The following is a 13,836-nucleotide window of genomic DNA, read 5'->3' as shown; positions in this document are numbered from 1 at the left end:
GACAACCCAAAACACTTTGTTGGTTCCATCCTAAATTAATGTACGGCTGGTACTACATTGGAAAGTGTGTATATCAAAGACAACTTGAAACAAGTGTGCACTCACTTACAGCTTGAAGTCTTTTCACTTCAACAGATGGTCACTGTCGGGACAGTAACTGCAATGTCCTCTAGCTATATAAAAGCCACGAACAAACAAGAAAATATTTTGTTCTTGACGATTACCAGAAAAAAACAAGTTACTATTTTCTCTCTGAAATTCACTCCATCACGTAAGCCTCATTCTTGTTTTCTTTTTGCCCACTCTTCTCTACACGCCCCCTGCCTCAAACAATAACCAGCAATGACTCTTAAGTCAGCTCTAACCAGCAGGGTACCTTGGACATGTTTTCAACATTATTCTTAACTTCACATTACAAAACCGAGAAATTGGAAATTCCATTGAAATAAAGCTTGGGCCAATAATAGTAACTCCATTTATGTCACTCAGTTAGTTACCTTCACTTGTTTAACTTTCTTGCTTAACTTTTTAGCAAGAAAACAACTAGCAGAAGACCTAGAGTGTGCCAGACACTGTTCCAAGCATTGAAGTAAAAATATTAAGGGTCACATTAAAAATATTGTCTCATTTATATATAGTTTGTGTTCTACCAACACTTCTAAACTTTTTTCCTTGTGCTGTGCTTATGTTACTTTCAACTCATACATATAAAATTGCTTCTATTTTTCATAATCCTGGAAATGTGTTTTGTTGAAAGTTGACTGAGGCTTCTTTGCTCTGCCACAACCCATGCAAATTTCAGTGTAATCTCCCAAATTAAAGAATTTCCTTTTAAATGCTGGATATATGTTTTTACTCCAGACTGTGGATGAAAATGAACAGTACTGGCCCCGGAGCAACTTCTACACAATACGATGTCTACGTAAGTTATCTGGGCAACTGCGTGCGCTTAGTTTGTAGGTTATCTATACTTTTTCACCCGAACTTCCCCAAATTTAGGAACAAGGACACCTGCTTAACAGACACTTCTTGTCAGGACAGAAAAGCTGACCTCAAGGTGTGACCAATTAGGACAACTGCCACAGATGCCAAGCCTTAGGGAGTCCTAAGGGGCTCCTGGCGAACAAATATGCTATAGAGAATGACCCTGGAAAGCAATCAGCAGAGGAAGAGACACACCAGCTGTGTTTTGGGGGAAAACAACCCACAATGTTCAATGCATATAATTAACATATGACCAAACAGGGTAAACTTGCTGGAACTGGGGGTGGCAATCTAACTACCATTGCTGAGATCTCCCCTTTCACACACATCCTGCTGGTAGCATTCAGACTCTTTTGTATCTCCTTTTCTTTTCTTTCCCCTTGGAGCCTATTATTTCTTTTCTTTTGTACCAGCTATTAAATGCAAACGCGTGTATGTGCACAGTGCATGCACACACGTGTCCTCATCTCGCTCCATCAGTTGCCCTAAGCTCTGTCTTGCCAACTCACGACCTGGCTAGTTAACACTCACCATAACAGTTGTACAAGCTCCTAAACATACTGTGATTAGCAGGTTGGCAGTATCAGATACATAATCATCACACAGGATACTCTCTTTAGAAGACAAAACTAAAAGCACAAAAAGAAATTCACTGGCTGGGCACGGTGGCTCACATCTGTATTCCCAGCACTTTGGGAGGCTGAGGTAGGCAGATCACTTGAGCTCAGGAGTTCGCTACCAGCCTGAGCAACATGGAGAAACCCCGTCTCTACAAAAAATAAAAAAAATATTAGCTGCACGTTGTGGCACATGCCTGTAGTCCCAGCTACTCGGGAGGCTGAGGTGGGAGGGATGCTTGAGCCTGGGAGGTCAAGGCTGCAGTGAGCTGAGATCATGCCTCTGCACTACAGCCTGGGTGCCAGAGTGAGACCCTATTCAAGAGAAAAAAATGTGTATATATGTGTGTGTGTGTGTGTGTATATATATACACATACACACACATATATATATATAAATTCACTGATTCGTCGCACCACACCAACAATCCCAGGTGCAACCCTCTGAGACTGTCTTCCAGGCGTGGACTACTCTGTCCATTAGAAATGGAGACTTCTGAATCTGGGGTCTGATGAGTTATAAGTTATTAAAAGGGGAAAGATTAGAAATTCTTTAAATTAGCTGTCCTTGAACCTCATAAACTGTGATAAAGACAGACCAGGTTGTGCTCCCTCTTCCTTGGAAAGGCATCTAATTGCACTGCTGGCCAACTATCATCGTGTACAAGTCTCCCAAATTAGCCTGCCCCCACCTTTCTTTAACCCACATTAACTTCTGCCCAGAATACAATAGCCTCTGAGCTGGTCCTTCTGCTTGTCTGTCTTTCCTCCTCCCATCCTTTTTATGCAATGTTGCCTGACGCATCACCCTGAATCATATTTCTTATCAATGCTCAGCTCAAACACTAGTTGTGGTTCTTCACTGCCTGCAGAGGAGAGCGGAGGTTCCATGCACTTGCCTTTAAGGAATTCTGCAGTAGGGTCCAAGCCATGACTAAGGTGCATTTCTTATGTGTGCCTTTTACTTTGGGCAAGTTCCTCATTGTTTTCCTGATCCCCTCTCTTTGCTTGTATCATTACTTCAGCCTAAACATCCTTTCTTTTTCTAACTCTCCTGGGAAAATCCTTTCTACCCCTGCAGACTTGCCTTAAAAGGCCATCTCCTTCTAAAGACTCCCCCAATCTCAATCTCTCAGCTAATTGAAGACTGCTTGTGGCGAATGCTCCCTTCTTATTTACCTTTGTATTCTCCAGAGTATCTTATACAACATAAGCATGAAATATTTATCACCTTAATGATTTCCAAAAATGCATAATAAAGGTTTTAAGCCATGAGTTATATAACACTATCAATTTAGTTAAGAAAAGAGGAGGCCCATAAATTATCAAAGCTTTAAGTTAATCTTTTTGTTCTCAGAGGACAGAGGTGCTAGATGACTCTAGACTGAGAGGAAGATGAGGACATTTTCTATCAAAGGCTTGAGACAGCTGTTAGCTGTCTGCCCACACCTAAGTTCCTCTTTAACATCTCTGATTTAAATACACACACCCCAAGAAAACCTCCATTAGGGGTTAATTTCTCTTTGGCTGTTAGCACTTCAGATGACTTCTAGCCATGGAAAACTAATGCCTCTTTTCAAGCACAGGGAGGTAGGAGAAAGGCAAAGTGAGATTCCATTTTAGCGATTGCTGGGGCAATGGTCACTCGCCTTCAGCAAACACAGAAGGAGGCATCACAGAAAGTGGGAAGCTGGTGAAATCCATGCTGAGTGGACAGGAGACAGGAATGACTATATACCATGAAATCCTCAGTCTGGGGGCAGAAAAGGATTTCTGGGCTTCAACCGTCACTTAAGCAAGTTTGTGAGCAGAGCAGGCTTACCATTAATAAGGTACGGATGATTGCAGCACTTCCGCAATTCCATCATAGTGTTTAACAGGTTAGGTACGTTAGCTTGCCCACCGCCTTTGGAAAGAAATGTGAAATTCTTCTCAAGGATGGCTCGGTAATATTTCTTCTGAATATTTGTTAGCTCAACTTCAATAATAGTTTCTTCTTTGGGGGCCAAGTTCTTTTCTACATCCTCTTTGAGACGTCTCAACATCATTGGCTTTAGAATAGCTTGAAGTTTTTGCACCTAAAAAAGGACCTTAAGTAAATACTTGTGTCATGATTTGATGGTAAGTTAAAACATATTCTAACATGAAACATCAGGATTATCTCATTCATTAACCATCCATTTTCATTTTTCAAAGCCCAGTGAGAGAATGAAGGAGCTCATCTTTCAGCTTTCATAAGAGCAGCGCACGAAGGTTGGATGATTCTATGTCAAATGAACTATTTCATCCATCCAGGAGCCCTGAACAGCCAGAAGGCTTGAAAAGTACCCAGCAGAAATCCAACATATTCATGTAGCTTTCCCTTCTGTTTGCTCTAAGCCATAGGGAAGATAGAGAAGAGCGACAAGACAGTGTCATGGCAATGCTCTGTTTCTATTCTCTTCCTTTCTAGGCAGAGCTAAAGAATGAGAGGAAGTGAGCCAGGAGCAATCTAGTCCCTGCAGGAAGGAGCCAGTAGACACATCTCTCCCTGGTTCTCTTTTCTATTGATTGGCAAGAGAACTGAGTACTCCATACGGTTTTTATTTTAGAAAAGAAAAACAAAACAGACCTTACTCTGAACCGAGCTAAGAGATTTTAGACAGTAAGACAGGGGAGATGGCACATAAAAACCAAGACTTCACATCTATCTCCATATTTATTTCAAATACAGCACACACATTATAACTAATACCCACATAACTCTTACAGCATATAAAATAGCCAAGCACTTTTTTTTTTTTTCTTTTTTTTTTGAGACCAAGTCTCACTCTGTCGCCCAGGCTGGAGTGCAGTGGCGCGATCTTGGCTCACTGCAACCTCTGCCTCCCGGGTTCAAGCTAGTCTCCTGCCTCAGTCTCCACAGTAGCTGGGACTACAGGCGCCCACCACCACGCCCGGCTAATTTTTGTATTTTTTTTTTTAGTAGAGACGGGGTTTCACCATATTGGTCAGGCTGGTCTCAAACTCTTGACCTCATGGTCCACCTGCCTCAGCCTCCCAAAGTGCTGGGATTACAGGCATGAGCCACCATGCCTGGCCCAAGCACTTTTCATACACAATACTTCATTTATTTCTCACAGAAATACTGTGCAGTGGTTATGCCCTAAGTTTCTAAAGTGAAAATATGTAGGCTTGAAGAAGTAAGCATTGTGGCTGAGTATAGATGCTTCACAAAGAACAGAGACTCAAAACTGCAGTAGGCAAACAGCTCTATCACTGTCAGTGGCATCTGACATCATCCCCAAAACTACACATACATAGCAAAACTACCAACCTGCACAGCACAACTATCTCTGAAAATTATATCAACAGGTATGTAACCTCTCTATAAATCTCAACAGTCCTTCACAAGAGCAAACAAACAAAGAAGAAAACCTTTACGATGATGACCTAGAAAGTCCAAGGAAAGGGTATCTAAGGTTCTGTGTACTAGGTGGGAAAAACCGTAATATAATCACACTTTAAAATAACTTAATATTTTGCTGTTTCATGGGCTAATCTTCAATTTTATGAGTGAAATACAAAGTAGAGGTGATAAATACCTGCTCTTCTGTTTTTAGATCACCAAATTCTTGCATAAATGTGGTTTCTGAAGGGAAGCGACTTGGTTCCAAGAAATGAAGCAAGCTGAAGAGTTCTTCCACAGTGTTCTGGAGTGGGGTTCCCGTCAGCAGCACTTTGTGTTCCTGAGGTAACGCAAGGAAAACCACTAATCAAATTGTAACAAAAACACTTTCTTAAAACCAGAGCCTCTCACTAGATATCCACTGTTCTACTCCTACTCATCTATCCTATGAAAAGTATAGGAATCAGGCATGAAAACAGAGATATTAGAACACGATTTCTGTGTCAGGTAAACAGATCTGGGGACAGTCCTCTCCAGAACTCTACAGGGTCCTTAAATGTGTCTTGCCATTTTGTTTCTTCCTGGAGTTATAGGTCAGTATTTTAGTGCCATGGCTTTTTAAGTCCCCAAGTCTCAATGCTTTTATCCCCACCAGTTAAGTTTTTTTCCTAGAATCCCTAGATTCAGATGAAACATGCATGCTTCTTTCTGCTCTCTACATCAACAGTGCTCTCATCTCTCCATCTGCTTCCTGCATGACTCACTTCATAGAGACAAAAGAAGTTCCACATGCAACAGCTATGAAAAACTATTTTGTTCTGCAAAAATTTCCAACTAGCAAAGAGGTCAACTTGGTTGTAAATACCACAATCACTTTTTTTTTTTTTTAATCAGATGCTATTTATAAATTTGTCTCTTTGAACCAACTTAGGTATTTCTTTAATTAATTCTTCCTGTTTACGAACTCTTTCCCCAGCTTTCCTCATGCAGTTGTACCCTGTCCTCCTATTTCTATATATGCAATACAGAGGAGCTGTTTTACAATGGCCAGTCTTAACAATAGTGAGATATTAATCTTAAGAACCCTATTATTTTCTGCTTTCTCTGGCCATTTGGTACACAGCACAGCTAACAAAACTATTTCAGAAAGTAATTATACCTCCCAGTAGTTGAGAAAGAAATATTCTGACTTAACTCGGAACCTGAGAAGTCTTGGTTGCCAAGCAGAGTATACGCTCAGTAGATACTAGATGAATGACGTAAGAACATGCTAATTTTCTTAATATCTACCATGTCATATCTGTCAATGAAGCTCTTTGAAAGTGAGGTAAAGGAGGCCGGGCGCGGTGGCTCAAGCCTGTAATCCCAGCACTTTGGGAGGCCGAGACGGGCGGATCACGAGGTCAGGAGATCGAGACCATCCTGGCTGACACAGTGAAACCCCGTCTCTACTAAAAAATACAAAAAAACTAGCCGGGCGAGGTGGCGGGCGCCTGTAGTCCCAGCTACTCGGGAGGCTGAGGCAGGAGAATGGCGTGAACCCGGGAGGCAGAGCTTGCAGTGAGCCAAGATCACGCCACTGCACTCCAGCCTGGGTGGCAGAGCGAGACTCTGTCTCAAATAAAAAAAAAAAAAAAAGAAAGTGAGGTAAAGGAGTTCAATACACTTGTATTCCTCTTCCTCTTCCCTTTGAATAAAGTCTCTGAGGCAGTTTCATGGACCACCATCATCTTCAGACTCAGTGAATTCAAAAACAGTAGGGAGCAATCAATCAACTTTTTTCTAATGTACCACCACACTTGTGGATAGCCTGGGCCACAATCACTGACATACCCAAGTCCTGGATTACTGTATGCAAGAACTTTTTTTTAAGCCCCATCACATATTCAGGAAAGAGTTACTGCAGTAGATGAGCTGTATTGATTATCGTGTCTCCCAGTTTTTTCATATCCTTTATTACTACATTAAATTAAATCTTGACTGCCTAACCAAATATTCTAAAAGTCAAAGCCTTTTTAACTTATTAATTTCAAAATAAACTTATCTGAAAAAAGGAAAGCACTCCTTTCTTAGGCAGCTTCCCTTCAATTATAGTTACACCAAATGATTATACACAAAATCCTTTCATACAGTTACCTACAAATAGTGGAATAAAACGAGGTATCAATTTGAAAGTGGGTAACAATAAAAAAAATACACAATTACTATGCACAGTCTCACAAAACATCATGTAAGAAACTCAGGCGATGGACCTTATCACCTCCACCTATGCCAGCAGATGTGCTTCTGCCTTGACAACATTACTATTCTTTTTAGCTCCGATGAAGTGATGTCCATTTAATTTCATTTTAAGCAGACTCTGTGTGTCAGGTTTCCTGACAATGAAAGAGATACCAGAATCAATGAAGAACTACCATGACCTCCACAGCATCCCCTCCTCGTGGATGGGGGACAACGAGATGGCTGTTTTCCCAGAGCTCCTGTGGAGGACTGTGAAGACGGTGACTGCCCCTCAACGTATCATCTTTACAAACGTTTCCTTGGTGCCTGCAGAGCTGAAGACACTCATTGGTCTTCCTTTCTGGGAATGCACTTGGAGATAATCCTCATCAAGCGCATTTTCATCGCAAGTAAGTCTAGTGCAGGTAACAGCAGTTCCCTATGGCCTGTGCCGTAGCTGGATATAGTTACTATCCACTGTTTTGACTGTGACTTATTGTAGGAAAGAATAAAAAGTAGAAAGTGGCTAAGTTATCAAGATGCTTACTTTTTAAGTAAGGATTTAAAGACCAGACAATGAGCTGTTCGGAATTGGACAAATACAATTATATTCTGAACAACAATGTGTTCCATCTTGAAAACATTTCTTCTCAAATAAATACTCCCGATCATTAGAAAAACAAATATTTTGTTCATGTGCTAATCAGAGCTTCCCAGTTGGTGAGCCAAGGATGAGTACAGGTTATAAGTCCTTGGGGAAGGTCAGGACACCCAGGACTGGTGGTGTCCCGTGGCAGTAGGCAGCCTTCTGTTTTTACCCAAGTGTGGCATTCATTTTCTGTATGTGCCATCATGTGAAAAAGCTTAAGAACACTGCAATATGTAATAGGAAAATTATTTGGATAACAGATTCTAATCCATTAATCAAATGTTAGTATAAATAATAGAAAACTCTTTGAACTAGCCCAAAGATTGTGGGAGGCTGTGGGAGGGATAGCATTAGGAGAAATACCTAATGTAAATGACAAGTTGATGGTTGCAGCAAACCAACATGGCACATGTACACCTATGTAACAAACGGGCACATTCTGCACATGCACCCTAGAACTTAAATTAAAAAAAAAATAGCCCAGTGACAATCAGATTGTTTGATGTTGACAGAGTTAAATTAATGTGTACTCACCAATGAAAGAATGTTTTACAGTAAGAATCTACCATCTGGGAACACATGAACTAATAATAGAACACAACTCAGATAAGCTCAGTCAGATGACTGTTTAAGCCTTCAGGAAATGGTGACATAACTGTCTCTTAGTAGAAAACTATGAAGGTGGATCCCTACTGAGAAGATATATTTAGATTATATCATAAGCATTAGTGTTTACCTGCAAATACAAGTTTACTTCATTTTAATGCTTAAGTATCACCTGGAGTGAATAAATGCAAACACAGAGTTTCTCTTTTCCATATGCTTACCAAGGTCCCTGAGACTATTCACTGTTTCTAAGCACTCTCACTTGTTTTGTGGATTGGCCACCAAATAACAGTCAACTGCTTTGAGACAGATCTTAGGATAGCTTTAATAATAATTCATTAGGAAGAAAAATGGGAAATCCCATCCTAAATAGGATAATTCAGTCAGACTTTTTCCTTTAAGCAAAACTAGATTTTGTTTGTTTTAAACTAAAAGCAAAGCTGGCAAATCTAATCTCTTTAAGAATAAAATAAGCTGCTTCAGAGAATCAGCTGCAACAAAAAGCTTTTAGGTGTTTTTTGGTAATAACAGTCTTCAGCTAAAAATATATGGCCATGAATACATAGAACACTCCTTCTCATCTCAAACTCTCAGTTAACAAAAGATCAAATTAGCCTATAGAAATTAGCATTAAAAATATTTTAAAAACCTTTCTGTACTTCCATGAAACTCATCAAATCATCCAAGGCATGCTAAACGACAGTAGCTTTGCTTTCAAAATGTACATTAAAAATAAAATATAAGTGATCATAACCACGATATAAACTATGGAGTGAAAAGAAGCCTGAGGATGACAGGTCATGTTGAAATTCCCACTAGGAAATCATACACACAGCAATATTAGACAGAAAATAAATCAAATCCTTCTACTCTTATGATATGCTATTCCATGATGCTCCTACTGAAAAAAAATCTAGAAAATCTACTCAGGAAGACCTGATCATCTCTTGGGAAGCTGGAAAAGTATGGGACAAGCGTGGTGTAAAACTCCAGATTAAATCTGAGGCATTGTAATGCCCCAAACTTCTAAGCATCTGTGCGAACTAAACCAACCCCAGATATCCTACTCAACTCATTGAGAACTTGCATCTACAAGTCCTGCTGGCCACAGTATGACAAAACCTATGAGCTATGGAAAATAACTGGACTATCATCACTGAAGTAAAGCTTGGCCCAAAACTTAATGAAATGGCAGTACAAGTTAAGTATCCCTTATCCAAAATTCTTGGGACCAAAGTGTTTCAGGTTTCAGATATTTTTAGATTTTGGAATATCTGCATTTATACTTACGGGCTGAACATCCCAAATGAGAAAATCCAAAATCCGAAATGCTCCAATGAGCATTTCCTTTGAGCATTATGTGGGTACTCAAAAAGTTTTGGATTCTGGGATTTTTGTATTTGGTATGATCAACCTGTATTTATGAACAAAGGGTAAAACAAAAACTTGAAACTCACTTTAGTGAAGATATCATGATTACACTCTGCTATAAGACAACTGTTTAATAGACACTAGCCAACAATGTAAGAATCCAAAAGGCAACAACTTTTGAATAACTGAAAGTTCCAGAGAATATACCACAATATTTGACAAGCTTTTCAAATACTGTTTACAGGCATCAAATTCAGAGCAGTGGGACTATCAAGTCAGCAACAATTCTATTCAGGTTCAGTGCAGTCACCAATATGATCACTGACCAAGTCCATCATCTTGAGTCCCTCCAACAGCTTGCAGTTCCTGTTCTTCAGCCTGTGGGCTTCATCAATGACTACACAGCGCCATGGAATATTCCGCAGCTCAGGACAATCAGTCAAAATCATCTCAAATGTAGTGATGATGGCATGAAACTTATAGGACCCCTTTATCACTCGACCCTATAAGAACAACTCTGAATTATTATTAAGCATTAATGACTACATAAATAACTTTAAGGATGAATAAATAGCATAAACATATATATTTATCCCTTTGGAGATCTCTTTATTTTAGGTGACATACATCTGTTTTCAAGTTATTTTGGCAGTTTTAAACTATATGGTAAAACAGAATTGTAAAACAAATGACAAAACTGTCAGTAAATTTTGGATCTAATCTCCTAATAGAGCACGTGCATCACTTACCACTAAGTATACCCATTCTAGTCACACATTCACATATGACAAAATTTATAATAATTTCCCAAATCTAAAGATACAGACTTCAATATTTTTTCTCCTTTAGTTATTTAATTGTAGGTCAGATTTTATACTTAGAATACACACACACATCTATCTCTCTCTATATATATAAATATATATATATATAGCAAAACATATATATATAGCAAAAGTCCTATTTGCAATTACAGGACTTCCATTTACTACCCATAACATAAAACTATTTTAGCATATATTATTCTTCCTTATCATGTCATTTATAACGCTTCACTGTTGATACACACTAATGGCATAAAGGTAACTAGAATAAGAAAAAATTAAAGCAATTGCTACTAACAGCCAAAGCATAAATTCCTCCCTTGGGATATATTTCATTCAATGTGTCATATATTTCAAGGACTTTTTACATCTTACTATTTTTCACTTCTAGCAATAGCATAATAAAATATTCTTTCTATTCACATTTAATATTACCATTTTTTGTTTAGTTTTCTCTTAGGCTTGCGAAATAAAACTAATTAACATATCAAAGCATTAAACAGATTTCAGTGATCATCCAAGGCAAAAAATTTCATTCCTTCTAATCTAATAATCAGAAAAACCAAAGCTATAAAAATAAAGAGCTGTTTTTTTAATCTATAGACACAGATAATACAAATGTAAATTGACTCAGATATCTAAAGCAAATTTCTCAATTTGGGAAAATTTAGGCCTTCCCAAGTCACCAAGACTTTGTTTTCTTTTAACACCTTAAAATGCACAGAATAAGCACACAGAATACAACCTGTGACAGTTTACCTGGGGATCTTTGAAGTACATTTCATACAACTGAATGGTCCGACGACTAGCTTGACTCCCATGATACACAACCACGTTCAACTCTGTCCAGGTTCGGAATTCCCTTTCCCAGTTGGGGATTGTGGACAATGGGGCAATTACTAAAAAAGGGCCATGGATTCCTTTCAAATATATCTCATAGAGAAATGTAATGGACTGGATAGTTTTTCCCAAACCCATTTCATCTGCTAAAATGCAGTTTCGCCTTTTGGAGGAAAATAAAGTACAAAAGTTTAATGAGTATGGATATGAGACACTGCTGTCATTTCACAAAATATATACCATTGTACTCACAAATGCATACTCAAAGGCTTTAGATGTTCTCTTAGATTCAACAAAATATATTTTCAAACAAAATTCTCAAAGAATAAAAATTATTTTACATACTTATATCAATCTCTGTTTAATATCTGTTAAATAAACGTTACATATATTTTCAATGCTTTTTAAAAAAGTTCTTATTAGAGTTAAAACATTAAGTTCTTTTTTATTATTTTCAACAACTAAAGGAAAGGAACTACAGATATATTTAAAAGTGAAGAAAAACTTGTTTTACATACATGTTGTACCAATTGAAAAGTAGCCAGTTTACTCCCTCCAACTGGTATTCCCTGAGTTTGTTATTGTTTTTATACTCCCTGGAACTCTCCGATTTCTTCCAATCATCAGCAGGAGGTCGCTCCTGTTTCAAATATAGTAAATCCCATTAGTGGTTTCCCAAAGACCACACCACTACGCTATTTTCAAATTAAATTCTCTACCATCAGCCAATTCTTACCACACGCTCTGTTTCCGGCTCCCTGGACATTAGTTTCTCAAACTCCTCGATCTTTGCTTGATCTATGTCCTGCCTCCGCTCCCATGTGCTGTCTTCATAAGGAAGTGAACACCACTTCACCAGATAGTGAGTCACAGGCTGGACCAGATTTAAATAAATCAGAATTGGATTAATTTGACCACATACATACACACACACATATATATGTGTGTATATGTATATATGTGTGTATATATGTGTATATATACACACACGTTTATACCTATACATATATACATATACATGTATACTTACATACACATTAAGGAAAAGCATGCTCTACTTCATTTATCAATAGACATTATCCTGGCATGAGTAAGTCTGAATTGACAAAAATTTAAAAACTATGGCCATAAAACAGCTGTTCCTAGTTAAGAGTCTCAAGTCTAAACAGGAAACAGTATTACTGGGTATTATCAGAACAAATTAGCCTTTTATCAAAATCATTGGTAAGTGATGTTCGAAAGCCAGGAAGTATAAAGAAATAGCTAGTAAACAGTAAAGCTGAATTTGAGATTTTTTTTTATCTGCACAAATCATTCATCAGGAGTTTGATTCAGACTTACATGGTAAATCATCTTAGCATATTTAAATGTTTACATAATTGGCTGGTTTCTTTAAAAATGAGACATACGGCCGGGTGCGGTGGCTCAAGCCTGTAATCCCAGCACTTTGGGAGGCCGAGACGGGTGGATCACGAGGTCAGGAGATCGAGACCATCCTGGCTAACATGGTGAAACCCCGTCTCTACTAAAAAATACAAAAAACTAGCCGGGTGATGTGACGGATGCCTGTAGTCCCAGCTACTTGGGAGGCTGAGGCAGGAGAATGGCATGAACCCAGGAGGCGGAGCTTGCAGTGAGCTGAGATCCGGCCACTGCACTCCAGCCTGGGTGACAGAGAGAGACTCCGTCTCAAAAAAAAAAAAAAAAAAAATGAGACATACACTTAAATTTATTAGGATCTCCACCTTTTCCTTAAAAAGAGTGATACTGTTTGTATCCAATCACACTAAAATAACGTATTTGAGCTTTAGAAGGGTGGAGCGCAAAATATTTCAGGTAATGCAGATCAACAGGATTTCCTTTGTCTCTCCTCTAGAAAACACTTGGGTTTGTTGACCTTCATTTCAGGACCAAAGTACGCTGACCTGGTCGTAATGTGAAAAATATTTGCTGTGCAATGTAAATATGCTATGAAACAATTTTTTGAAGTATAACTAAGGAAAACTAGAAAAGTAAAGATCATGTTACAGATATGGTCTTGGAAACATCATAGAGTGTCATGACACAGAGTTTGGAAGAAAATGGGAGTTCTTTGCAGACCCTTCCTAGACAAGCAAGATCCAAACACTGTATATATAAAATTCAATTTACATGGAGAAGCCAGGAAAGACAGAACTCATGGTGGGTGGGCACATCATTATCAAGACACAATACTCAGAAGTCACTACACTTGTCTTCATTCTTACTTCCCTATCAAATATCCCTTATAATCTCACAGAGTTTTGCAAAGCAAAATGAGAGTGTTGAGACTGGGATCTTTTAAGAGAAATAACGTCC

General features: G+C 38.6%; 1 protein-coding gene across 13 annotated transcripts in view; it reads right to left on the bottom strand.

The window, feature by feature from the left end:
• The window catches only part of CHD7 (chromodomain helicase DNA binding protein 7), a 188,502-nt gene that overhangs the window by 33,258 nt on the left and 141,408 nt on the right, over nt 1-13,836 (bottom strand). For all 13 annotated transcript variants that reach the window (XM_045398308.3, XM_073998839.1, XM_045398306.3 and 10 more), the window contains 6 exons: nt 12,236-12,373; nt 12,018-12,139; nt 11,419-11,662; nt 10,162-10,338; nt 5,186-5,329; nt 3,424-3,679 (listed from right to left, as the gene is read on the bottom strand). In XM_045398308.3, the coding sequence (XP_045254243.1) occupies nt 3,424-3,679; nt 5,186-5,329; nt 10,162-10,338; nt 11,419-11,662; nt 12,018-12,139; nt 12,236-12,373 (1,081 nt within the window). The remainder of the gene's footprint in view (nt 1-3,423; nt 3,680-5,185; nt 5,330-10,161; nt 10,339-11,418; nt 11,663-12,017; nt 12,140-12,235; nt 12,374-13,836) is intronic.

Source organism: Macaca fascicularis, chromosome 8 (assembly GCF_037993035.2).
Source record: "Macaca fascicularis isolate 582-1 chromosome 8, T2T-MFA8v1.1".
NCBI classification, from domain to species: Eukaryota; Metazoa; Chordata; class Mammalia; order Primates; family Cercopithecidae; genus Macaca; species Macaca fascicularis.
Note: the sequence above shows the minus strand (reverse complement) of the source record. Positions and strands in the feature narration are given on the sequence as shown.